The 27,488-nt window shown below is 45.6% G+C and overlaps 1 protein-coding gene across 1 annotated transcript in view; it reads right to left on the bottom strand.

Moving 5' to 3' along the window:
• LAMA1 (laminin subunit alpha 1) overlaps nucleotides 1-27,488 on the bottom strand; it is a 149,718-nt gene that overhangs the window by 57,953 nt on the left and 64,277 nt on the right. The window contains exons 13-30 of the mRNA XM_019920618.2: nucleotides 26,441-26,542; nucleotides 25,437-25,648; nucleotides 24,577-24,688; nucleotides 22,063-22,173; nucleotides 17,806-17,933; nucleotides 16,236-16,322; nucleotides 15,355-15,566; nucleotides 10,436-10,542; nucleotides 9,940-10,120; nucleotides 9,166-9,302; nucleotides 8,229-8,465; nucleotides 7,086-7,229; nucleotides 6,406-6,585; nucleotides 5,314-5,499; nucleotides 4,641-4,768; nucleotides 3,881-4,001; nucleotides 2,367-2,504; nucleotides 169-290 (exon numbers count right to left, since the gene is read on the bottom strand). Coding sequence (XP_019776177.2) covers nucleotides 169-290; nucleotides 2,367-2,504; nucleotides 3,881-4,001; nucleotides 4,641-4,768; nucleotides 5,314-5,499; nucleotides 6,406-6,585; nucleotides 7,086-7,229; nucleotides 8,229-8,465; nucleotides 9,166-9,302; nucleotides 9,940-10,120; nucleotides 10,436-10,542; nucleotides 15,355-15,566; nucleotides 16,236-16,322; nucleotides 17,806-17,933; nucleotides 22,063-22,173; nucleotides 24,577-24,688; nucleotides 25,437-25,648; nucleotides 26,441-26,542 — 2,645 coding nt within the window. The remainder of the gene's footprint in view (nucleotides 1-168; nucleotides 291-2,366; nucleotides 2,505-3,880; nucleotides 4,002-4,640; nucleotides 4,769-5,313; nucleotides 5,500-6,405; nucleotides 6,586-7,085; nucleotides 7,230-8,228; nucleotides 8,466-9,165; nucleotides 9,303-9,939; nucleotides 10,121-10,435; nucleotides 10,543-15,354; nucleotides 15,567-16,235; nucleotides 16,323-17,805; nucleotides 17,934-22,062; nucleotides 22,174-24,576; nucleotides 24,689-25,436; nucleotides 25,649-26,440; nucleotides 26,543-27,488) is intronic.

The following is a 27,488-nucleotide window of genomic DNA, read 5'->3' as shown; positions in this document are numbered from 1 at the left end:
AATGCTGGAAGAATGAACACTTTTTCTTAAAATTAGCCTTTCTCGACACACACAGAGTATTCATTAAGACAGATCACGTGGAGACCCTGGAAAGTGAAGCTGAGAGTGGAAGCAGCCCGCCTTCAGCAGTGGGTGGTGCGGGCGTGCCAGTGCACCTGCAAGGCTCACCTGGCAGGGAGGCTGTGAGGACAGGTGCAGAGAGAGCAGTCGCTGGCCGAGCCGGTCACCTTCCCGTAGTAGCCGGGGGCACACACATCGCAGTGGTCTCCGGCGGTGTTGTGGCTGCAGTTCTGGGGCCCCATGTTTCAAAAGGAGAGGAAAACAATGGGAAACTGTTAGAACTCATTCTCATCTGGCAATAGCCCAGCACTACCACGTTTCATATCAGTTGACTTTTTTTAATTCTCAAGGAAGGGTGAGCATTTTTCTTCATATTTTTAAAATCCTGGACACACTGGCAGCTCTGTGGCCTTCGTTCATTATAAGATTGCATTCATCCGACACAACCTAGAAGTTACTGATACATTCTTCTTATAGAAAATATACCCAGTGCGGCCAGCTTTCAGAGCCTTAAAATATGGATCTAAAATGTATAGGGACCCAAACAGCGATGTGAAGCGCACTGATTTGTGCATAGTTGGGGTTCAGTGATCACACTGGAGGGTTGAGAGGGCAGAAGAGAACGGATAGATGATTCAAGAAATCGACGGTGGGTTAAGTGGGCTGTGTTCTTTCCTGAGTATAAGTTGACAGGTCAGCCACTGACCTGAGAACTTTGTTCTGGTAGGTCAGGAAAGGGAGGGGAATCATTTAATGTCCTAGGAGTACCTAATCTTGTCAAAGTGCTTAGCTGCACCAAGGAAAGATGCAGCATGAAAGAACCAATTAACTTCTCAAACTATCCGTGTGACTTTTGTCCCCGTGATTGGCCAAGGGACCTTCTTAGCTAATTACATCTCACCTGAAGTTGCCTGAAATCAATTCTCCTTAAATTCTTAAATGAGATTTTCTCATTTTCTGTATTAGGACTTTACTTCTGCCCGGAGCGTGAGCTGATTAGAATGAATAACTTTTTTAACAGTGTTGCAGCTATCTGCATCATCATTAAGTCCACTTTACCTTGAATGACTTGGAATAATTCTTTAATTCCAGATATATAATGAAGTCAGCCAAGGTGAACACACATCTTTTTAACTGAGGAGAACCAAGCAGTGCTTCAGCTTCTAAATTCACCTGGGCACTGCTATGGTTTAAGAGTTTTCCCAGTGGAGACTGCCTTTAAATTCCACATATGAAAGATGCTTCCAAACAGAAGAAGATGGATCTGGTGTGGGAACCCTGGTTCCTGTGTTTGGGCCACAGCCAAGATCTCTAAGGCTTTGGTGTGTCTTTCTTGGTGGGGAGCTCATTTTCCTTCAGTGAGTTATTTTACCTGAAGCAGGTTAGTCTTGGCACAATTTAGACAAGGAACCAATGTTCCCACATGAGTTATCAGAAAGAATGAGGTTTCACGAGTAGGGAAAGAATATCGGGTTATTCTATGTTATCAATAAGGTCTCGTCGGCTTAAGGAACATCCTGGATGCAAGAGTTTGTCCTCAGGAACACAAGACTTCTGTCTGGGTCACTTGGTCCTTTGCAGTGGTCAGAACTCTCCTTGTGTCCCTGACGGCCTAGGGGTAGGTGGCCAGGAAACAAATGCACACTAAGACCTCTAGGACAACATGTAATTTTTAACAAATGCAAGGAGAGGGCATCACTTTACACAGAGAAACACATTTTCAACTTTGACATTAACTCGTTTTGAAACCTCCAGGTGACCCTTCAAATTCTATGACAGAAAGTTCTCACGTACTTTGACTACAACCACCAGTACTGCAAGTAAAAACAAGAGACGGGCTTCCCTGGTGGCGCAGTGGTTGGGAGTCCGCCTGTCGATGCAGGGGACGCGGGTTCGTGTCCTGGTCCAGGAAGATCCCACATGCCGTGGAGCGGCCGGGCCCGTGAGCCATGGCCGCTGAGCCTGCGTGTCCGGAGCCTGTGCTCCGCAACGGGAGAGGCCACAGCAGTGAGACGCCCACGTACCGCAAAAAAAAAACAACAACAACAAAAAAAAGAGACACTTGACTAATTCCCAAATTGATGTCCATAAACAGAGTCAAGGAAGTAAAATTTATAAGAGAATTTCCACCAACATTATCAGACCACTTAGCTAGACCTTTCTGAAGGAAATATACGTATATCTTACATTTAGCTAAATTTAAACTCTAAATCAAGACGCTTGTACGACCTCGAACTGGAAATGTAGATGCTCAGGGCCTGCTCTAATTCTAAGCGTCAGGCAAGTACCCAAACAAACCAGCGTACCAAACACTTCCCCGTTTCAGGGTCACAGGTGTCACTGTGTTTGTTGCAATTGCAAGGCACACAGGGAGCCAGCAGAGGGCGCGGTCTCCTGCCATCACCTTCTGGAAGCTTCCCTCTGTGGTAACCAGGTGCGCAGTCCTGAGGGAATGCAAAAGCAAAGGAAATGAACAAGAAACCTGATTAACAAATGCGCAAAGGACTTGAATACACACTTCTCCAAAAAAGAAACACAAATGACTGAACAAGCACATGAAAAGATGCTCATTAACACTAATCATCATGGAAATGCAAATCAAATACCAGCTCACACGCATTAGGATGGCTAGTATCAAAAAAAAAAAAAAACCCAAAACAAAAAACCCCCAGAAGATAACATGTTGGCAAGGGTATGGATAGACTGGAAGCCTTGTGCTTTGCTGGTGGGAATTAGAAAGGTGTGGCACTGTGGAGCAGTATGGTGTTTCATCAAAAAGTTAAAAACAGAGTTACCGCATGATCCAGCAATTCTACTTCTGGGTATAAACCCCAAGAACTGAAAGCAGGATCTTGGAGAGATACTGGTACACCCATGTTTGTAGCAGCATTATTCACAATAGCCACAGGTGACAGCAACCCATGTGTCCACTGATGAATGGATGGATGAACACAATGTGGTCCATCCATCCAATGGACTATTATTCAGCTTTAAGAAGGAAGCAAGGAACTTCCCTGGTGGCGCAGTGGTTAAGAATCCACCTGCTGATGCAGGGGACGTGGGGTTTGAGTCCTGGTCCGGGAAGATCCCACATGCCACTGAGCAACTAAGCCCGTGCGCCACAGCTACTGACGCTGCGCTCTAGAGCCACTCTGAGCTCTAGCGCTACCGAGGCTGTGCTCTAGAGCCGTGTGCCACAACTACTGAAGCCCGCGTGCCTAGAGCCCGTGCTCCACAAAAGAAGCCACCGCGATGAGAAGCCCGCGCGCTGCAACGAAGAGTAGCCCCCGCTCGCCACACCTAGAGAAAGCCCACAACAAAGACCCAATGCAGCCAAAAATAAATAAATAAATTAAAAAAAAAAAAAGCAAATTCTGACACGTGCTACAACATGGATCCATCTTTAGGGCATCATGCTAAGTGAAATAAGCCAGTCACAAAAAGACAAACACTGCATGATTCCACTTACATGAGGGGCCTACAGTAGTAGATTCATAGGGATAGAAAGTAGAAGGGTGAGACTGGGGGAGGGCCCAGGGGGGTTAGTGTTTCCTGGGTACAGAGTTTCAGTTTTACCAGATGAAGAATTCTGGAGATTGGTTGTACAGCAGTGTGAGTGTACTTAACGCTACTGAGCTGTACACCTTAGAAATGGTCAAGATGGTGAAGTTTATGTTTACGCCTATTCTACCACAAGTAATTTTTAAAAGGCAAAAATGATGTAATAGAGACACACAGTTCTCTTCATCACTCGGAGCTGCTGTAACAAGCATATTTCAACCCCAAACCAGGAAACGGATGTTAACCACAGTCTCCCTACCTGACATGAGAATCCAGCTGTGCCAGGAGGACAGAGACACTTCTCTAAAAGGGATGCCACCTCCCTCTTGGGGTGCGACTCTTCAGCCTTTCTGCCAACCTCCATAGAAATATTTGAGATTCTGTGAAACCGTTGGGTTAAGAAATGTGAGAGGAGACACTAATATTTAAAAAGACACTTTCTTGAAACAGCACATTACTGAATAATGTTGGCACATATATGAAACCAGAGCTTTCCTGCCAGTTTGAGAGTAGTTCCTACTCACAGCTGTAAAGGAAATGGGTAAAAACACACTAAAAGCACACTAGTCATTATACAGGGAAGGTCCACAGCCAAAAGTTTAGAACTTCAATATAATGTTAGAGAAAGCACACCTAAAAGAATCTGAAGTACGAGCTTGGCCATAACCTAGGCGGCTTTCTTTATGGGAGTAGTACTACATGAGCAGGGGACAGCATTCTTGATGTCCTGTGACAGAGAAATGGGCATTGCAGTTTAAGGGCAGAAAATAGCAGAACTGTTTTGTTGTTTACATAGAAGATATCACCATCCTGTACTTACATGTTATATCCACATTAATACAGGAGATGGATAATCTATGTCACTTTTCACATATTTCCTAATAATATTAACATTTAATAAGGTTTTGGTGAGGGACAGAAATATATATATTAAAGATAGAAGGAAAAGTGAATCAAATCCCTTCAGTTTGCTTTCAAATAAGGAAAATATTTGGAAACTTCCAGAAGTTTCCAAGTACCTGCTTTGCTGTAATCCTTGGCCATAAGATGCTTTGATGAGGATGTACTCAATGTTGCTAAGAACAGACATAAAATCTGAGCGTGTGACAGGTTCTTCAGAAACAGAGTTAAAGTATTTCCAAAAATTCTGTGGATGAGAAGCACATTCAATTAAATTCAGGGTACAGATCCTCAGAGGCATATGAACTTAATTCCTTTAGAAATTTCTCCAGCAGTGAGCCCAGTTCTAAGTGACACTGAGTTTAAGTGAGGAAGCTCTCGTGTCACCTCCCAGGGGTGGCAGCCGCACCATCTCATTTATCAACGGCCTCACATCACCTCTGGCAGCGCTAGCCACGCAGACAGTCAGTAAACATCCGCTGGAGGAAGGAATCCACACTTTCCAAATTCAAGGGCAGCCAAAGACTCCAGACCATCATATCCAAACAGGTTGAGACTCGTGTGCCACGATAAAGGATTTAAGATGCAATTTGCACTAAATTAACATAAGCCTAATATACATTTCTTGAGAATGTGAAATTTGAATTCTCTGTAGAAGTTCTGCTAAACCCACTGGAATTTTGACCCAAAGCCTTCTTCTTCACTCTCTTATTACAGCAGCTTCATGATTTCATTGCATGCAGAGCAGAGTTCCCAGCCCGAGGGGCCTGTGTGAAAAGAGTGCTAGGTCACCTCTTTCATCCCCACTTCCTGCTCTTGTCTCAGTCCGTTCTTGGGGGCGGGCGCGTCCACATAGATGACTTGCTTTCTGGTCTGGCCTCCTTTGATGAGCACCTGAGGCTCCAGGTTGGAGGTGCCGATCCCACTGGAAGAATAGAAGGCCACGCTGTACCGTAGTTTGCTGCCGTAGGCCATGAGCTGTCGAAGAGTACAGTGTTGTTTACTTCTCTGGCATAGCACTGGTTTAAAATTATTTTATCATAAGCCTGCTGCCATTTGAAAGAAATCTTGTGTCTTAAAAATACATCACGTGGGTGGAATACGTTGTCTGATATGAGTTTCCTTCTAATTCTACTTAATTATGGATCGTTAAATTGACCTAGGCTATCGTTCCTAAGTAAGCGATCCTTCAAAAGTTTTAAAAACCGCATCATGAAGGTGTGATCGGTTGTAAAAAGCTGTACTTATGTATTGTATACAGCTTGATGGATTTGGGGATAAGTATACACCCATGGGACCACCATCACCAAAGCCACAGCCACAGCCATCCCCTCCCAATGTTTCCTCTTGATGATACTAACAAAGGTAAGCTCCAAAGTAACAAAACAGTCATTCTAATTACTTTCAAGCTCCTTTGAATTAAAAATTATGTATAGCCATCAGAGCACATATTTTCAAGTTTTAAAAATCAGGCTGAATTCATATACAGACTGCTATATTTATATAAACAAAGATGTACATGATGCCTTCAAGTCTCTGTCCCCCCCCCCCCAAAAATGAGCGCCCATTTCTTGAGAAGACCCTCTCGGGCCAGAGCACCCAAGTTTGCATTGCGCCTCTATTAGTAAAAACAATAGATGTTTGTCGAATGACTGCTTTAAGAAGAAAAAGAATATGTTTTGAACTTTAAAAGACTTTCAAAATTGATGGAGAAATTTAAAGAGCCATTCATCTGGGGGATTTTTATAAGTGTTAACCTTTTCCATCCCCACTTAGAAGAGGAAATTAATAACTACTCCAGTTAGCAATAGGCCAACCCAGGCCACTGTGATTTCAAAGTGCACCCAGAAATGTGGATGGCTGGAGGCTGGGTGCACGTCTCACCTGGTCTCCCTGAAATTGCCCGGGCAGCCGCCAGTAAAACGGCTCTGTGTGGACATGCCGCCTGACGGTCATGGCATCCAGGAGGACATCAGGGGCCTGGTAATACACCCCCTCGGTCGTACCCTTGAGGTTACTCTGAGAAACCACACGCAGAAGAGGCTGATCTGAGCCCAGCGTTACCTAGTCACGGAGGGGAGGACAAAGCCACTTTAGAATGTGAATTAACGCCGCACCTTTGACCGTCAGATTCTTCCACTGTTTCAGACGAGACAGTTTCATTATTATAACAGGAATAAGAAAGACTTTTCTTTTCAATTTAAACACCTGGATTAAAATGAACTGAAAATGCCTTTAAACCACTGCATTTAGGGTCAAACTCTTCCTATACTGGGCCAGGTCCAATTACATGAAGGAGACTGCTGAGAGTTTTCTCTTCACTCCGACTAAAGCTGCAGGCAGATTAGCACAGAACGACACTGACGCCCTGGTTCCTGCTCCATTTACTTCCTGGACAGCAGAAGCAGACCTCTGACTCTGGACTAACCCAAATCAGCTTCCTACAATTTCTGACGCAGTAAGGGCAAAATTTAATGTAAGTACTTGGCTGCCTCTCCCACCCTCACCCAACTCCCAAGGGTAGAGGCTTGCAAACAGAACATTTATCTGCGTGTGTAACCCACCGGCATTCTCACGTAGCCCTCGGCCTCGGAGCAGAGCTGTGACAGCCCAAAGCAGAAGCATGGGGTGCACCCCCGAGGGTCCGCCTCGTCCAGAGCAAAGGTGCCAGCTCGACACTCACTGCATTGAGGGCCAATGACATTTTCCTAAAGGGAACAAAATGACAGACTCATTTTTACCTGAAAATAAGAGACACCGTTTATAAACAAACAGAAATGGGAAAAAACACAAAAATAACTTTGGATGAACAAATATGGCTAACTAGCTGCTCCTTAGGCTGGTTCCTTAACCTCTCTGAGCATCAGTTCTCTCAGACTCAGTGATTCCCCAACTCAGCTGATCATCAGAATCGTCTTGGAAGCTTTGGGAAAATGCAGATTCCCTGGTGAGTCTCCAGGAGCGGGCCTGGATCCTCTTGGAGGTCCCAGGTGACCAGTCAGGTGGAGAGCCACGGGCCAGATAATTATTAGGGCAGGTCCTCCTGTGCTGACCATCCATGGTGAGAACTGCTACCACAGATGTGGTGAACCAAGCACACGTCCACTGATGTTCCCGTTACCCCGCAGCCACATGAGCTTCCCCTTCCTCCTCCCCCACCGCTAATCAACCAGGATTCCATCTCTCAGACCCTGGGAAAGGAACAGAGAAGATGGCCAAGGACCTTCTAATAACAAAGCACAACGGGAAAATGAAAGGAAATACACGGAGTTAAGTATGATGTTGAAATCTAACCTCCTGGGAAAATAATAAACACAAATGTCCTCCAGTCTGGCCAGCACGCACAAGAGAATAATTACTTACCAGGTATAGAATCACAAATCTTCCTGAAGCCCTGTGTTATCTATTTTACCTGTATATTCAAGACAGATAGGCTACTCAGCCAACTGAAACACATGATAGAAAACTCAGCGTGTTTTTCAAATCAGTCCCATCATCTGACACTTGTAATTAACAGTACAAATTCCTTCTAAAGAATCATCCATCATTCTAGAAGAGCACACACAAAATTTAAACCCAGACCCAGAAGGTGGTGCAAACTCATTATGAGAAGCGTCTAAAACCCAAGTGCTTATTTAAACAGTTAAAGTCCTGAAGTCAGAATGGCGAGTGGGAGGGAGGGAGGAAGTGGAACCGGGCGCTAGTACCTTGCAAGAGCAGGTTCCGGTCTCCGGGGCACAGCTGCAGAGACCCTGCTCCTGGCCACAGGTGTCGGCCAGTGTCCCTCTCAGGTCGCAGTTACAGGCCACACAGTCCGGAAAGTCTCTGTACCCCAGGGAGCACTGATGGCAGGTCTGTCCACCAAATGCAGGCTTACATTGGCAATGGCCAGTGAGCACATCGCAGTGATGACTGGCTGACCCCGCGCTACTGCAATTGCAGGCCTGCAAGAAAAATACTGAATAAATAAAAAGGCAGATTTTATATTTTCATAATGTACACATATGGGGATTACAGGAAAACACTATACGTGGGGAGATTATACACACAAATGGATCGCTCTCACTATTGCCATATGGACTCACTTTGCCACAAGCCATCAAGAGGCCAGGACTTATGCTGCTGGAAGTTAGTGAACCTTTGTGACACACGCAGGCTGGGCCACAACCGTGGCCTGAAATTCAATCTACTTAATAGGACAATGCAGTCCAGCAAAATTATTTTAGAAGTCCAGTAACACTCCCTCTGTTTCCAAAATGCAAAGTCTAAGTTTAACTGACAAAAGTAACACAGAAATACAGAACCGTTGAAGATCGGACATACCTCCCCCACCCCCAATAAAGTGATTTATGTCTTTCTCCTGGAAGATAGCATATATTGCAGAATATATTTAAAGGGCACCAAAATAAATTTTTGATCTTCTAACCATCAATTCCACAGCTAAACTCTTGAAGAAAATTTAGAATACTGTATTTTAAGGATGCTGCTTCTTCCACTTTGATTCCTACAATCGGTACTGAGTTCTGAATAGAAACCATCAAGCTACTCAACAGGTTAAAATCAAGCGAATAGGTAAAAGAAGAATGAAACCTGACACAGCAAAGTAATTCTCAGTTGAGAAAATGTGCAGGTGACAGTGCACACCTGGCATCCGAGCTCCGGGTCGTGGCCCCAGTATCCGTCTACACACCCCTCGCACGTTGCACCCCGAGTATGAGGCGGGCAGACACACTCCCCTGACTCCGGGTCACAGGTGTTCTGAGTGTGAGCACAGTCACAGGCTACAACAGAGACACAAGGTGTTGTTACAGATCAGGACCGTCAGGTCAACCGAAGGGGTCAGAGATGATGCTGCAAGTTATTTCCCTTGTGTTAAATAATCTCAATCACTCTTCTAGTTCCTGAAAGAAAACTCGTGATCCCTAACACCCTGCCGTGTCTCACGGGAGGTGAATGCTCCTCCTTGTGGAGAGTTGCTCCTGGATGAGAGAGAATAGGGCACAGTGGGAGAAATAGAGAAAAGACCGGGAAAGGCCTCCACAGGTGGGGAGAAGAGAGAGTTAACACTTACCGAGCACTTGTTTGCCAATCTCCATGCTAAGGACTTTAAGCACAACCTTGACGGTAACTCCTGGATGGAGAGAATAATCGACTTCTCCATTTTACAGATGAGGAGACCAAAGCTAAGTAAAGTTAAGTAATTAGTCTAAACTCACACAGTTAGTACAGCCTGACCAAGGCTTGTTTGTGGACTTACCCAGAATAGGGATCAGGAAATAGAAAAAAGGTATGAAATCTTACAGGTTCAGAAAAAAGAATGTAAAGGAACTTCACAGAATTAGACAGAAGTCAAAGGAGAGCTCAAAGAAAAGTCTGGGAATTACAATGAAGTCTCAAACACTGAATTCAGGAGCTTACGTGTACAGCCACCGTCCTGGTAGGCATGGAAGCCGCGGGCACACCTGTCACACCTCTCCCCGGCTACACCTGGGCCACAGCGACACTGGCCTTCCTCCGTGCAGTCGTCCGACAGGGAGCCCGATGCACTGCAGTTACAGGGCAGGCACCCGAGCCCCGTGTCCAACCCGTAGTAGCCGTGCTGTTTCACAGGGGCAGAGCCACGGAAGACAAAATACATTTTAGTAAGTGGCTAGTATCTACTAGAACATTTCCCAAATCAACAACTGCATGTGTCACAGATTCCTAAAGTGTTCTTGACATCATTCCACTGGTCTCTGTAAACCGAATACATACTCTCCAGGTAGGGCCGCATAGCACTCACCAGCCATGTTGCAGGAACTTGCTATTTCTGGTGGTCGGGATTCCATTTCATTTGAACCAGTTAAGGCATCATTTATAGACATTAACACTGACACACACGTTAATTGTATGTAATGACCAGGAGGCGTCTTACCAGGCACTGGTTACACTGCTGTCCGGTCACGTGTGGTTTGCAGTCACAGAGTCCAGTCTCAGGATGGCAGGCAGCAGAAAGGGAGCCTTGGCCATGGCATTCACAGGCTAACACACACAGAAGGCATATTTGTGCCCATTTCTGGGTACGGCTGTTATAAAATCCCTTAATCCCCAAAGGAGAAATTTTAACATTCATGTTTCAAATCATGAAACAAAATTATTGCTTTGCAGTAACTTGAAAATTTTAGTATTTTTCTGAAAAGTAAGCCAAAATAAGGTTGGTGAAAGGAACCATCACAGAGAAAAAAAATTACTTGAAGCTGTTAAGATAGTAATTGGCAAACGAACTTAACCAATTTCATGAATTCTTTGAAATTTTTAAAATGAGCCACCAATGTACATCAACCAATCTTCATTAAAAAACATGAAAAGAAGATTTCAAAATCAATTTAGCCACTTGCTCATTCCAATCATACATATTTAATATTTTAAAGCTCAGTTATAACGACCTAGATAACTAATACCATACATCATAACTTAATGAACTATTTCCGTGTTCTGAGTCATGACTCCTTTGAGGTTCTTACCTTCTGGCCAGATGCTTCTGTTTTATCTACAGCCAGAATATTGATGTTTAAAGCCACAAAGTCGCCCCCACCTTCTCAAAGTGATTCAATTTAACGGGTCCAAGAACCGTTTACTTTGTACCACAGCTGTCAATATGTGCTTCATTTAAAATTTGTAATATGTTCACTGACAAGATATCCCAGGACGTGTGCCATTTATGAATGCCTGGGCTCGGAAAATGCACACTCTCCGTCCTATGGTATAACCACGTTAAGAAGAACGTCACGAATTATCTCAAGCCCTAGCACACTTTGTGTGGCAGCCTTTGTGGGGCAGAGCAGGGGTGGGCACTGGAAATTAGAAGGCTGATGGCCAGAGGAAAGGAGGTGGGATTCTGCTTCCTTGGTTGACTATGGCCATGTCACTGGGCCTCTCTCCCCTAGTTTTTCCCTTGTGTGCATGGATCGATGTTCACAGCTCTTGTAGGAGGCTGGTCAAGTGTCATGAGCACCACACAGTGCTGCCCATTCTTGTAGTTTAACTTTTATTTTCTGTTTTTCTGATACTTTGACTTCTGGAGCCTTGCTGACCCTGGAGACACAGCCACGCCCAGGGCTAGTCAATTTCCAGAGACTGTAAACAGCTCACCTGCTGGAATGCCTTTCATATGCAAACCATCCAATCCAGAGCCCGCACCCCACGCCTTCCTCACTGGCTCTCAGGTTCCTTTGGGCCCTGACATTCCACTGTCCACCAGTCCTAGTCACCCCAGGGCCTGGCATCAGACAAGAGGCACAGTCCCTAGTCCCCCCGACCGGCTGAAATGATTCAGACTAGCCAGTCCCAGACCTGCTTACCCTGCCGGCCCTTGTCTTCCTGCAGATAAACGCTCCTGTCCACACTTCCCCTCGTGACCAGCCCAGGTGCTTCCCCGTGTAGCCACCCCCATGCTGTGGGGTGTCCCCTGCGCCCCCGACTCCCCCCTGATCTGGCCTCCAGAGTAACAAACTGCCTTTGTGATGGTGGTCCTCTCCTCATCTGCTGGCCTTGCTGTACCGAAATAATAACAAAGCCTGTATTTAAAACCGTCCTCAGCCTCCCACCACTCTTAACTGTCTCCCAGGGAAAACATCACACACTCACACACATTCACTCACACCCCGCCATCCTCCCCCCCCACCGCAAACCCTTAACTCTCTCTAAGTTTCCACCCCCGGCTCTCCCTCCCGTCTCCCTCCCTCCCTCCCTTCCCCTTCACACCACCCAATCTTCCAGCCCAATTCTTGGCCCCTGGGCTGCTACAACTGCTCCTCCTAAAATGTCCAGGGCTCCCGGGTGCAGATCCAACGAGCAGATCCTGCCTCCGTCCTGATGCATCTTTCGGTGGGACGGGCCATGCACCCCTCTCTCCCTTTTGAACCTCTCTCTTACCAAGGTTTGGGGACCCCTTCCAAACGCTTTGGTTTCCTTCCTTTTTCTCTTGTATTTCCCTCTGATCCTCCCTTTCTGTGCCTTACTCAAACCCCACCCTTCCTCTGGGGAATATTCCAAGTTCACTTCGAGTATGATCATCACCAAATATTGATGATAATAACAAATCACATTTATCACACACCCGTCAGCTCGTGTCTCCATGTTACAGTCAATATATGAAATGAATGAATGAACCTTCATAGCAAACATACGAGGGAAGTACTGTAATTTTCTCTATTTTTGGGTGAGAAGTCTAACACTTAGAAAGGTGATGTAGCTAGCCAGATATCACACTGTTATTTGCAGTTATCCCTCTATAACAACAATTATAATAGCAATTATTAATAAAAATTGTTCATGTTATAAATAATACTAATTTAAAATATCTGGCAATTACCTTCTGCCAGGTTCTTTACAGGTATTTTAATTCTCAGAAGAACCCCACAATATAAAAATTATACCTACTTAAATTATTTCGCACAAGGTTTCTTTAATATTAGCACCCAGGAGGCTTCCCACCAACCTTTTCTCCCTCCACACCACTCTCTGCCCTGGACAACTGTGTCCACAGCCACTACTACATCTATCACACCAAAGCTGATGTCAGTAATACTGAACACTGGCATTTTTACCAGGTTCACCTAATAAAATACGGTATTATGTTATCGTGTGGAGGCTTCTGAGACGTTCGTAAGAAGGACCCTTATTATAGACCTGGAAGGATTTCTAGTGAAACATTCAGAAACAGTTGTAGGAATTCATCTCGTCAAAGCTAGGAATGGGGGGGAAAAGGAGATAAGAAAAGAATAAAAAGTGTAAATGCTCAGAAACTAGAGAAAGCCAGGCGGGGTCAGCCCATAACCAGTCCAGCTCCCTGGGCCAACAACGAGGACCTAGACCCAAATCCCACCTGTTCTGACCCCCCCACTCCCCCGCACTCTCCACTCATCCCTGAGACCTTCTATTTTATATTTTCCCTTTTATCCCCATGGCAAAATGCTGACGCAGTTTGTCAGCGTGGATGCACATAAAGGAAAACACGATGGAAAACTTTTAAATATGTTTGAACAACGTGGGTGTCTGAATCCATTTCTTCAACATTGAATTTTATGTAATCTAAATACAGATCAAATATTTCTGATGAAAACTTAGCATCCTAATCGAGATGGGCTATAAAACACACACTGAATTTTGAAGACAGTATTAAAAAGAAAGAAAACAGTTATTAATACTTTGAAAACTTGATTACATGATAAAATAATACTTCTATATATTGAGTTAAATAAAATGTATTATTAAAATGTATTTCACCTGTTTCTACTTTTTAAAAGGTGGTTACTAGAAAAATTTAAATTACATGTGTGACTTACATGTCTGTTGGACAGCACTGTACAGAAAAATAATAAAAATGACTGCTCTTATTACCAGCAATTGTAATAGCTACCATTTACTGTCTAGAACTTTATTATTATTATTTTTTTTTGCGGTATGCGGGCCTCTCACTGTTGTGGCCTCTCCCGTTGCGGAGCACAGGCTCCAGACGCGCAGGCTCAGCAGCCATGGCCCACGGGCCCAGCCGCTCCGCGGCATGTAGGATCTTCCCGGACCGGGGCACAAACCCGTGTCCCCTGCATCGGCAGGCGGACTCTCAACCACTGCGCCACCAGGGAAGCCCCTGTCTAGAACTTTAAATTTGTCATCCCATTGACTTTTCAGAAAGGCTTTAGTGTATACATATAATTATGTCCATTTTATGTATGAAGAAATAGTTGCTAGGAGAGGTTAATAAAATTTGCCTAATGTCACAGGGCTGGTTGGTGACCAATCCTGGACTCTAAACTAGTCAGACTCCAAAGCCCTGAATCCACACACGTGCCTCTCTCCTACACCATCGTGTGTAGCTCCCAAATAGACTTGGGATTTTCAAGTCTGATTAAATAAATTTCCAACTCCAATCACAGTATTTGGCATAGTGCCTGGGAAGTAACAGACACTTAATAAATGACAAATGAACTAAGAAATTAATCATCAAGGTTTGCAGTAAGGATGAAAAGAAATGCCATGAGAATTGTGAAAGCATTCCATAAACTTTGAAGCTTTATACAATTACCGGTTATCATAATTATCTACCTATGATAACCAGTCAAGGTGCTGAAGATCGGGTTCATAGGCCCAGAGCAACAGAAGCTTGTCAATCTCTTGACGTGATCCTAGGAAAACATCTTTTCTGGATCTCTTGCTCCCTCTTGTGTCTCCACGTTGTAACAGCACAGTAGGACCAGCATTTATAGGAAATTATCAAAATAATTTATAATTGTCACTTTTACTCTTTCATTCCTTTTTCAAGAACTGTGTGAAAAAATCTGAGAGCTGTTATCAGCCCTAAGGCTATAAGTCTGTCATTCTAGGAGTCTGAAAATCTGCTTTTCTAAGTAACTGGTTTTACATGGTCTGTAATTTCAAGGGTCTGAGCAGAGAGCCCTGCCGAGCGACGTGGGGATTGGTGACTCAGGCGCAGACCACTGAGATGCACCAGTTTTGGGGGCTAGGGTCTCCCCATTTCCCATTCCACGTCCTGAAATCCCATCTGCCTCACGAAGCCCGTAGCATCTCCCTGACAAACGGGACAGGCTTCCTTTGCCTCCCTGGTCACTGGGAGCAGTGCCAACACTGTGAAGGACCACTTTCTCCTGAAATGGAAGGGCGCGTGCTTTCTAGGCCACCTGACCTTCATTTGGAGTAACCGATCAAGGTAACCCAGCACAGACCGGATCAACTGACCTCCTGGGCCGAGCGCTTTCTGATGCACGTAAGTAAATGGATGGAGACTTCACAGAATGATAAGTAATGGACCCGACCGCCAGGTCACACACTCACCACGGCAGTTTTTCGCAGTCACGGCATCCCCATAGAACCCGTAGGCACACCTCTCACAGTGGGGGCCGTCAGTGTTCCTAAGGCATCTCAGGCATTCTCCGGTGACGGAATCACAGCTCCTGGCCTCCAAGGGGTCCACATTGCCACTGCAGTTACAAGGGACACAGGAATCTCCGGGCACTGTTGGGTTTCCAAAGTAACCGTCTGCACATCTATATAGAAGATTGAGAGAGGGATGCAAACAAATGCGATTACTGTAGACATTACCCCACCATCCAGGGACTCTCTGAGTAGTTAATCAACCACACTGACTCTTTACCGAAGATTTACCGTGAGAGGAATGCTGCTCGAGTTCAGGCATTCACAGATTCCCGTCACTCATTGTGTGGCAGGGGGAGGGCGTCCAAAAGGAGCCACACATCCCGGGGACATGCTCCGGCCCCAGACAATTCGACCCGCATCCCACCACTCAGCGATGTCACCTCCCACGGAGTCCAGCCAGACTTGGCACCGGGACATACACGTGGGACAGATAACCCTGGCTTCCAGGCGCCAGAAGACAACTATTACATCAAACCACCCCTTGCTTATGGAATCACCCAGAGTAATGGGACATTCAAACATATGAACAGAAGTACTGACTCCTGGCAGTTTCCTATTGATACTGATGAAAACTGAGATTAGCTCAAAGAGATCAAAAAGTCCCCAGGGACTTCCAACATTAATTTTTTAATCGATCGACTGGTTTTTCTCTGTGATCCGATGGAATAATAATGACATACCAAAGGCTCTAAAGCCACACTTAACCACACATTTAAGAATAAACACATAGAATTTATAGTAAAAAAAGGTTTGGAAACCGGTCGAGCGAAGCAGAGTACCTCTCGCACCAATCCCCCGCGTATCCTGGGGCACACTGGTCACAGAACACTTCATCTCCATCGTCGAGGTGGCAGGTGGGGCTGAAACTGACAAAGCAGTAGAAATGAATGCAGTTCTCCAGTGGATGGTGCAGAATTCCTAAATATTAAAATGCTTAGTTTCTACCACTCCTGTCCTTACAAACTTTCACCGCGTGCTCACTCCTTAGCCCAGAACCCAAGGCCCCAGGCCACGCAGCCCGCCCATGGGCACTGGACACTCCCTGCTCGACCCTCGGCCCGGACTGCGCTTCTCCCCATCTGCCCGGGTTCACCGGCTCACCCCCAAGGCCCAGCTCAGCGGTCCCCTCCTCCAGGAGGCCGGCTCTGATGCTCAGGCAGAGTTCCTGTCCTCGAGTTCCCGGGACTGGGCTGCCTGCCTTAGAGCTGCCCACACTGGCCAAGAGTGAGCCCGCTTACAGGACAGAGCCAAGGGGCTCCACACTTCAGTGAGTGTAACCAGCATCCCCCGAGGCCCCCATGCAGCCCGAGGTCCCTTCATACTCCATTCCTGGTCTTGGGAGGACCGCGAAGGGAGGCCTGGGGGCCATAGCGAGGTCCCCACGATTTCACCAGAGCAGCCCTGATTGCTGTTTTGTACACTGGAGTTCCAAATAAAACTCCCCATGGGAGAATCCTCTAGGCGTGGATGGGGGGAGAGTTCTAAAGGGTAAACAGTGAGAGAGACTTTCAGACCGCTGGCCTGGGGGCACACAAGCCCCAGCATGTTGGTCGAGGCCGTGACTGTAACCGTCCTCCGCCTCCCCTCGTGCTCTGTGCCCCGGGACCACCTGCAGCTCCGCAAACCGACCTGCCCCTCACGCTGCCAGACCGCGGCACCACTTCTTCCCGCCTAGCAGGCCCTTCTCCTCCACTGCCTTCAAACTCCCTCTCATCCTTCAAGTCTCAGATGGAGAGCTTCCACAGGGAATCGCCCCACACAGATTCCCTCTGCACAGTGGACCCACTTCCTCTGCCCTCGTGACCGCACTGTGGATTCCACGGCGTCGGCAGCCACAGAGGAACAGTTTGACACTCAGGACACCTACCATGATGCCCAGCATATACCAGGCGCTCAGTAAAGATTCGTTAAATTAAACTAAATGAATTCAGCCCATTCTCAATGAGCCTCGTATTTATGTATTTTGGTCATTCGCTCAAATACTCCTGAAGCCCAGGAACATGTTTTATTCATCTCTGCATCTCCTCTGCCTCTTAGCACAGTGGTAGGCACACAACATATACGTGTGAAGGAACTGGCGGCCAACATTAGACCAAGGGCAAAAACGGCCATGCAAATGTCCTTGCCTTCACACAACTTGCCTTACGCAATTTAAAACATCAAAGTTTTTGTTTGTTTTTTTTAAGGAAGAGAGAATCTGTTCCTCCATCTCTAATCCCAATTAATTGCCCCAGGGCAAAATTAACACTCTCATCACACACAGGTCTTGCTCTGAAGGTATCAGTGCACGTCTGGATGGAGACCCAGGCCACGCGGGGCAGGACCGGCTGGTGGAGGAGCCCGGCTTACTTGTTGGAGGCCGTGGAGAGCGGGCAGGCACACGGCTGGCAGTCCCCAGGGGTTCCTCGGGAAGGCAGCCCGTAGAAGCCGGGCAGGCAGCGCTCGCAGCGGTCCCCGGTGGTGTTGTGCTGGCATGCCTAGGACACACGCATGGAAAGAAGACTCGGCTCAGGCCTCCTTAAAGGAATCTCAGGTTCACCTTCAAACAACCTGAAGTCCAAGTGAAGAAAAAAGGCAAAACGCTAAAGCAAGTCACCAAACTCTCTTATATGAGGAGGGGTTGCCTGTTTCCAGATCCGCTAATAAAAATTTTTATTTATGTAAACGGGAAGCATAAGACCTTTCATTTCCAACCGTGTCAGAGTAACTGGCAGCAGACTTGCCCTCTGTAGGGACGGAATACAATACATCAAAGAGCTGCTCTCAGACCCCAGACAGCGGAGGTGCAGGATGTGCAGGGAAGGGAGACAGCGGGATGGATCCTGCAACTGCATGTCTTTCCCCCTGGAGACAGTCCAGGAAATCCTGAATTTATACTACGTCATGGAGAACATCGGAAATGGTAAATACATGAATAAGTACGAAAGATTTCTTTTCCTCATTTAAAACACCTCTTTAAGAGAGTGAAATTACCCTGCGTCAGGTGTAGGAGGTGTGCGGGAGACGGGCCCCCGGGCGGCTCCTCTCCTGCCCGTTCCTTCCAGGCCCCTCTTCTCCCCTGGCTTTGTCTCCCTATTGCCCCCACCTGGTGCTGATGCCACCCAGAGCTCTCCCCTACAACCTCTGCCCTCCCCTGCCCGTACTCCCAGCCCCAGCCCCAACTGTGGGCCCTCTCCTCTCACTTCCTCTCCCTTGGGGTCTTCCATGTCCTTTTATACCCCTTCTCTTAAAGCCACTCATTTTACACACATTTACTGGACATTTTTCATCTGACTATTCAAATAATATTTCCATTTGTTAACTACATACTTTTCTATCATTCCTGAGGTTGATAAAAGTTTTCCCATCTGTTCCATTTAATTGTGTTGCATCCTCTATATCACGGTTTCACCAGTTTTATTTAGGGTCATCCCAGACCAGAGCTTCCAAATTTGAATGTGTATACAGATCATGTGGGTTAAATGTTGACTCTGATGCTGCAGGTCTGCGATTTTGAGTTTCTAAAAAAGCTTCCAGATGACGCCCATGCGCTTTTCTTTTTTTCTTTTCATCCCTCATATGACCTTGGTTTTGATCATTAACCCAAATCTACGCAAAATGCAACCGGCCTTGGTAAAGAGCTACATGGTTGTGCTAAAAGAATTATGCAAAATAATTAGTTTCGTTAAAATCTATTTGATTAAGCTCAACTGCAAATGTCTCTGATTTGCTTTCTTTCCTCAAAGGGCCAGACTGGGTCTTCTTTCTCTTTGGGAAAACTACAATGTAGTTCTGTTGAAAAACCTGCTGAAGGTCTGTTTCAATGCTTTCTCAGGCAGGCGCCAACACCCCTTTAAGTGATGATCCCTGTTGGTGGATCTGGAACGTGAAGGGATAGGAATGCTCATCTCCTTGGGGAGCGAGCACATCTTCTCTTGATTGGAAAAGGAAAACCAGGAGGGCCCAAGACATGCACAACTGCATTTTATGCCCCTGTCTTTCCAAAGAAAAGAAACTGATTCCTCCTTGGAGTAAGAGCAGAGAGAGCTCAGAGAAAATAGTGAGGACACAGGTAAACTGTGGACTCTGGGTGGCTGTGATGTGTCAGCGTGGGGTCACTAATTGTAACAAATGCACGACTCTGGGGCGGGGGGGATGTTGATAATGGAGGCGTATGAGCATGGGTGCCCACAGGGGGTAGATGGGAAATCTCTATACCTTCTTCTCAATTTCACTGTAAACCTAAAACTACTCTAAAAATAGTCTTTAAAAAAAACAAGAATAGGAGCACTAAGAACAACTGGAAACTTCTCCCTAATAAAATGTATATAAGGAGTCAACCCCTAGAATCTAGATAACTATATACAAGGCCAGGGGCTAGTTACAGCTATGCTAAAGGAAGAATTAAAGGTTTCTTTTTAAAATAGAATTTAAAAAGCAAAACAGCTTAAACAGATAAGTGATCTTACAAGTTTTTATATTTCCCTGTATTCCAATCTAAATTTTATTACTTTTCTCCTTTAATTACTTAAAAAAGGAAAAAAAATAATTTTACAGCAGAAAAACCTGGCAGAGACTCCCTTATCCGAGTGACCCAGGCTAATTAACATCCCCCAGAAGCAGCCAGTGGCATCACGGACCCTGACAGCACACACTGGGAGGGCACGTCACCTCAAGGTCCTCTCACCAAAAATGGATAACCTCAACCTCACCACGAGAAAGTGGACCAGCTCCAGCGGAGGGACAGTCCACAGAAGGTCCGAAGATCTCAAACGTGCCCTAGTCCTGAAAACCAGGAACTGTCACAGCCTGAAGGAGGCAAAGCCTCCTCATACTAAATGCAGTATGGGACGGTAGGTTTGATGCTGGAAAGGAAAAGGATGAAACCTGAATGGAATCTGACATTTAGTTGATGGGACTATGCCATGTTAATTTCTGAGTTTTGATAACCATACAGATTGTGTAAGATGAGCATCCGGGGAAACAGGGCGATGCTCACACGGGAACCCTCTATCCTATTTTTCTAACCTTTCTGTAAATCTAAAATTATTCCTTAAAAAATTTTACACTATAAAAATTATTATCTTCTATACTTAGAGCTTTAAGGCTATTTAGCATCTTCACTTTCATAGGAGAATATATTTTTGGAAATATATATTAACAGAAGCACGTGCAAATCTTCCAGCCTGCCTGTCACTAAAGCCATAGGTGGTACAATCACGACCTGCTGACCACCCCCAAGTGCTGGCAGAGGCCTCCAAACCCAAATGGCAGGGGGAGAGAGGTTTTAAAAAAGCAGCGACCAGGACTTCCCTGGTGGTGCAGTGGTTAAGAATCTGCCTGCCAATGCAGGGTACACGGGTTCGATCCCTGGTCCAGGAAGATCCTACGTGCCGCAGAGCAACTAAGTCCGTGAGCCACAACTACTGAGCCCACACGTCACAACTACTGAAGCCCAAGCACGTAGAGTCCGTGCTCTGCAATAAGAGAAGCCACCACAATGAGAGGCCCATGCACCGCAACTAAGAGTAGCCACCGCTCGCCGCAATTAGAGAAAGCCCGTGCACAGCAACAAAGACCCAACGCAGCCAAATAAATAAATTAAAAAAAAAAAAAAAAAGCAGCGACCTCCCTTCCTTGTGGGAAGTTACACCTGAGGAACTTATTCTGGAGGGACCGAGTAGGCGTGCAAACATCATTCCACGCCATCCTACAGAGGCTTCACTTACAGAACAAAGACACTGACAAAGAACAAAACAAAACAAAAGCTGTACTTGCAGAGAAAAAGAAAAATTAGGCTCTAGAGAGAAAAAGCAATCAGCGGCATCATGCCGATATCTTCCCCATGGGTCTGATCGTTAATTTTCCTAACCCTGTGACTCAATCAAGCTCTTTTGGAAAAAGCATGATCCTTTCCCTGTGCAGTGAATAGGGTTCAGCTGATTACCATATGCATTCACTCCATCTCTGAGCAGTGAATCCACTAGAACCCAGGAGTGTGGCCTGGCTCCCAGGCATAAGAGCCTAAAAGAATTCCTGACTGAAGTTAAAAAACAAGTCTTGCCCTGTATCTGCCCCAAAGTTCATTCTCAAGATTAACTACATATTTGCTAAGCCCTATTTCAACTCCAACTGCATGAAAGAGGTACTTGTTTGCAGAGTTTATCTGAACTAACATCTATGAAGCATTATATATTATACAAAAGAGATTATTAGAAATTTTTTTTATTCCTCTTACGATATACTATGTAACATAATGTTAAAATCTACTAGCACTTGCGTTTAAAAGATCTGATGATCGTTTTTATTTAATCAGTGGTCGTTTTCTCCCTTTATATCGCTTTTTAATCTTGCAAAGTGAATCATTACTTATTGTTCTAATAAAAAACCTGCAATGAAATCATACATCTTTTTTCTGCTATCACCAAAGCAACTTTTCTTCACAAAAAAAAGAAGGAAAAAAGCAGGAAACATTTTATGACTTAAACTTAAACCTGCAGATTTCCTCTAGGGTCCACAAGGGCAGGGATATTCCCTGTGGAGGAAGCTTCCTTTTTAATCACTTCTGTACAGTGAGGGCTTCAGGGTGGGAGGAGGGCGTGCACTCAAGGTCTCAGCCAGACTCACAAAGCAAACGCCATGAACGTCACACTCAGCTGCATGGCCGTGGCATTCACAGGGCTGACAGATTCCTCCAAAGAGTATTCCATCCACGCGGTAATAGCCAGGGAGACAGGACTGCAAAAGAAGGACGGGTGACTGTCCAGGTTAAGGCAAATTTACAAAAAACGCAAATTATCTTCTTCCCAGTACGTTAGAATCATAAACCGCTCAATTTTCCATGAATGGAAACTTATTTTTTTTGCCCAAACGTGCCATAAAATGCACCCATATTAAGCATACAATTCAATGGGTTTTTTTTAGTAAGTTTACTGAGTTGTGCAACCATCACCATAATCCAGTTCCTTATATATTTTAAAGGTAGAAACATGCACACAAAAATGTAATGGCTATGCAATGAGTCAGCGTACATCATAGCAGTTTTCCACTGCAATATTCTTAGAAATCATGTAACAGCCTTTTAATCAAGGCTGTTTCAATCAAGGGGATTTATTTCTCTCAACACTTTTTCTTTTGCTTAAAATTTAGTAAATGTTGCCATCAAAGTGTTAAATGCAGGTCTGCGTCAAACGGCATCAGTTTAAGAGAGCAAACGTTGCAGGTGAACTTCCCTCTGGCTATGCGCTGGACAGGCAACATGGGCATTCAGGGGCAGGGAGCCACCTCGGACACTGTACTTCATGTCGCCCTTGTGACGACCCTGAGAAATCGGCTCTCTATCTGATAGACTCGGAATCCGGAACACGGCGCGTTAGCTACGGTCCATGGCACCCGTGCAGTGATTCCACACCAGGTGTGCACACCTCCAAGATCCATGTCCACGGGCTGCCCGGGGCCACAGCAGACAAGAAACACATCCAGAGTGCAGACCAGGGAGTAATTAATTTGGAGGTTGGCACACTCCCTTGGGGGCATGGGAGGAGGGGGTGTGGATGTGCCTTTTATTGTCCTAAGAATTCTTAAAGAGCATTTCATTATAGTAATAATATATAATGCCTTCATTCACACTGACCTTGGGAAAGTCCCCTGCCACCTCCCCCACGACCCCGCTCCGCAGCCAGGCTCCCCCGGGGACAGCGGACTTGTCTACAGACAGGCACTGAGCAGGCAGCTGCCTGGGGGTCCGTGTTGCCGCTACAGGGCTCCCCCAAATTCCATTCCCAACCAGTAGCTGCCTGATTCTTTAAGTCAGCTTCTGAGTAACAGCTGGATAAAAGAATGAGTTCTTCTGCTTAACACAAACTCTTGCAAAGGCGTCTTGACATGCCTGTGTGATGCTTGAGCCATCAACCCAAGCACACCAGCACTTCTGGGAACAAAGCCCCCCGTGCACTTGTTCTCTAGCAGCAGCTGCTTCCTGCTGTCCCCTCCCAGTCCAGCTGGCTGGGCTCCCACTTCCATGGTTGTCCCTGCTCTACCTGTCGCTCCCCTAAGCCCACATCCACATACTATGAGGTGGTCTGAGGGTCATTTATCCATTAAGCACTAGGCCCGCAGGGATTAGGACTTATGGACATTTGCTGGTCCTAAAAATAAATGAGATGTAAAAATAAGTTCATTGGTCCCAACCCTGTGGCCAAAAAAAACTTGCAAAATATTTAAAATAGAAATAAAAATATTTAATTAAATATGTACACCACGAAGCTTTAGGCCAACTTTATTACCTACAAACCTAATATTATAGGTTAAATGTTCTCACTTTGTAAAAATGCTTGCCAAGAAATCACAGCCAATGACAAATGTTCACAATCACAGTCATGGGCTCATGAGGCGCAGGACCTCATGGCAATTAGCAGGGATGAAGTTCAATGACCACTTCCTAGCTGTGTGACCTTGGTCAAGTTACTTAACCTCTCTGTGTCTCCGTTTCCTAATCTACGGAACAGAAAGTATATGAAGGGCCTACCTCATAGGATTGTTGTAAGGATTAAATGAGGTAACATATGGAAGGGGCTCAGAATAGTGCCAAATGCATAGAAAGTTCTCAGTAAGAGAGAGTTACTATCAATATGTATGTCCAAATAATTTCAAAAAATATTTCAAAATTTTTAAGCGACAGATTACTTTCATCCATGACTGCAAGTATGGTTTCATTTACTGCATATGTGAGGTAGAGCCCACCTCAGTAACATAGCCTGGGGCCATCAAAGGTCTCCAAAAAGGCCTGGCTTGTCTGAAGCTTTCCAGGGTCGCATGTTGGTAATTGGTAAATGTTCAAATACAAGCAAATTCAATCCTCCTTAGAAATGCAAAATATGGCATGGGTGTCTCAACTTTCCTGTTGACTAAGCAGGACAGTGACACTTACTTAGAGTATTCCCAGATGCCCCAGAGGAATTAGATTTCCTTAAACAATGTATTTCCAATGTTCCAATAACCTCCAAAAGTCTGATGTTTAGAAACACTGGGTTTCCAAAGTTAAAATTCAAACACGCATTACGACATCACCTTCAATATGCTTTTCCCCCAACCCCGCAGGAAGGAGAAAAGGAAGAAGACGGGAAGGAGGAGGAGTGTTACCTCACAAGAGATGCCCGCATAGCCTTGGGGGCACTCGCAATGCTCCACCTCTGTGGCCAGGGACAGGTCTATAACGTTAGGGCTGGCTGTGTCCAGAGAGACAGAATCCAACCTGCAAACAAACAGGCAGGGCCGTTACACACTCGCACACGGCATCTAACACCTCAAAGAAGACGAATTCCTAAGAAAGATTTAATTCAAACAAAATGGTGATGTGATTTTTGTAAGTAAGTAAAGATTTTCACAACAGGACACTTTCTGGGAGCTGTTCATTAGTCCCTGGAAATGCCTTGGACATTTGGTACAAGACGAGCTGCTGTCCATACACAGCCGTGGGAAGGCTCTGAGAAGCCCGTTCCGAAGAGTGAACTCCAGAACGAACCCATGCAGCTGAACTCTCTCTAGAGCAGAGAGATTGTCCTGAATGTGCAGTTCTGTTTGCTTTAGCTGCATCCAACATGTATGCTTAGCCTGGCATTGCCAGAAACTGACCTTCTCAGAGTAACAAAACGACTAAGGATGGACTCATGGGCTTAAATAGTTTGTGAAAACCTAAGACCATTAACATCAGGAGGGTGAAAACCAGATGCAACACAGTTAACAACTGTCACCTCATTGGGCATTTCTCAAAAATCCACCCTGAAATTTTCTGATCCCAATGCCAAGTCTATCTCCTACTAGATACATTTGTCATGGACAACAACTGTTATGCCTTTGATAAAATTATAGTGATAAAAAATAATTCCAAGACAGTTCTGTTAGCTGTGTCCTTAAAATAATCAAGTAAAGTATATTCAGCTTAAAATTGTATGATAATAAAGACAAGATCACCTACGTTTTCCCTCCTTTTCAGTACACACCTGTAAAGAGCCATCTTTGCAGAATTGTAGTCGGCTCTGATCAAGAGATGTGTCACGTTGGCAAGCACGGTCATCAGCTGGTCGCGATCTACCTCCCTCCTGCTATGAAAATCTCGGAAGTGCTCAGGCACGAGTCTAACCACGTTCAAGTGCTCTTCATAGGGCTGCAATAACAGGCCCTCTGCCTGGGTCCTTAAAGTGAGCCCATTCCCCTAACATTTAAAAACAAGAGGAAATATATTCATAATTCAATTTCATGATCAAACACTAAAAGCAGATTTTGTATTCAGCCACGTGGCTTTTCAGTTGTGTGCAGGTTTTTGGCAAACGTGTAATGATGTCCATAGCCCTTGGTCCAGAACGACCAGAGAAAACGTATCACTATCTTCCTCTCAGAGGGATTCGGATAAGTCTAAAGACTGTGCCTGTGCTGGGATCTCAGAAAAGAGACAAAGTCATGCACTAGCCCACAGTTTCCCTCAAAGCAACCAATCTGACACCTCTAATCTTTTTTTTAATTGAAGCATAGTTGATTTACAGTGTTTCAGGGGTACAGCAAAGGCCAAGGCCTTGCTGGGTCTTTTTGTGATGGGAGTGTGGATACAGGAACAGGGACAGAGGTGGAGGACAAAAATGACAATGCATCTCCAGTCCCCACACAGCCAAGGCACTGCTGCCTAGTCATTCACATGGGGAGGACGCTACAGGAGGGGAGGAGGGACCCAAAGGGCCTAAAAGGAAGTCCCAACATCGAGGAAAAACTCCTCTCCCTCTAAATTGTGAATAGACAGATCAGCTACAGGAGCAAGCGAAGAGCTACAGGTGCTGCCCTGAGGCAATTCTGGAAATTCCCAGTCTCAGCAGAGTCCAGACGGGCAAAGCACCGCTGAATGGCCACCTGGCCCTGAGCTCCTGCCACTACGGCCTCGCTTAGCCACCTTCAGTCATAAAACTGCTGCCCCACGAAGCCCTCGGCTCTAGCGAACTGATGCGAAAGCAATTACCTTAATGATGACGTCGGCGTGAGACATGGGGTCACCGTCCGCCATCTCCACTGGGACCTCGTAAGACACCGTGTACTTCAGGAATCCACCAAACGCCGTCAGCTGGAATGTTTAAGTGACAATGAGCACGGAGGGGAAGGATCATAGCCCTTGGCAAGGGGACACGGTCACTAGGATCCACCTGGCAACAACTAGGCTGCGAGGTGTCCCAGAGGCCACAATATGTAAGGATTTCACATTAAAAGCAGTGGAAAGGAAGCACGTTATACGAATGTTCTGTTTAACTGATACCATGAAATGTAGGATACTGTCTAAATGCACAGAAAAAAATGTACTCCTCCTTAGAGATCCCGAGGTAAATTACTCTGAACTTGTGCTAGTCCCACGATAGACCTTTATTTCACTTAAGGACTTTAGGGGGCAGGGAGTGTGATCCAGGACTACAACCTCAACACTGGGGCTCACCGCCCTGCTTATAGGACGGCAACAGCAACACGTGTGATCAGCTAAAGGAAGGACTAAGGATTTCCTTCCTGATCAGACATCCTTTAATGTAAAAGAGAGATTTTCTTTCTGCCAGCTATGGTACAACGTTCAGAATCCAATCTTTGCACCATAAAATTGGAGAGGTGCTCCCCAGACATGAAAACAAAACTATTGAATTTTGGTGATAAGATCCCATTCTAAATAGAAAATGTCTTCTAAGATTATAATTTGATGGGAAAAGTAATCATTTTCAAAAATAAACACTACTGGGCTTCCCTGGTGGCGCAGTGGTTGAGAGTCCGCCTGCCGATGCAGGGGACACAGGTTCGTGCCCTGGTCCAGGAAGATCCCACATGCTGCGGAGCGGCTGGGCCCGTGAGCCATGGCCGCTGAGCCTGCGCGTCCGGAGCCTGTGCTCCGCAACAGGAGAGGCCACAAGAGTGAGAGGCCCGTGTACCAAAAAAAATAAAAATAAAAAAAAAAAATAAACACTACTTAGATATACACAAAACAGCTATAAAATTAAAATATAACCAACAAATTAACTGGAAATGTACCATGG

Source organism: Tursiops truncatus, chromosome 13 (genome assembly GCF_011762595.2).
Source record: "Tursiops truncatus isolate mTurTru1 chromosome 13, mTurTru1.mat.Y, whole genome shotgun sequence".
NCBI classification, from domain to species: domain Eukaryota; kingdom Metazoa; phylum Chordata; class Mammalia; order Artiodactyla; family Delphinidae; genus Tursiops; species Tursiops truncatus.
Note: the sequence above shows the minus strand (reverse complement) of the source record. Positions and strands in the feature narration are given on the sequence as shown.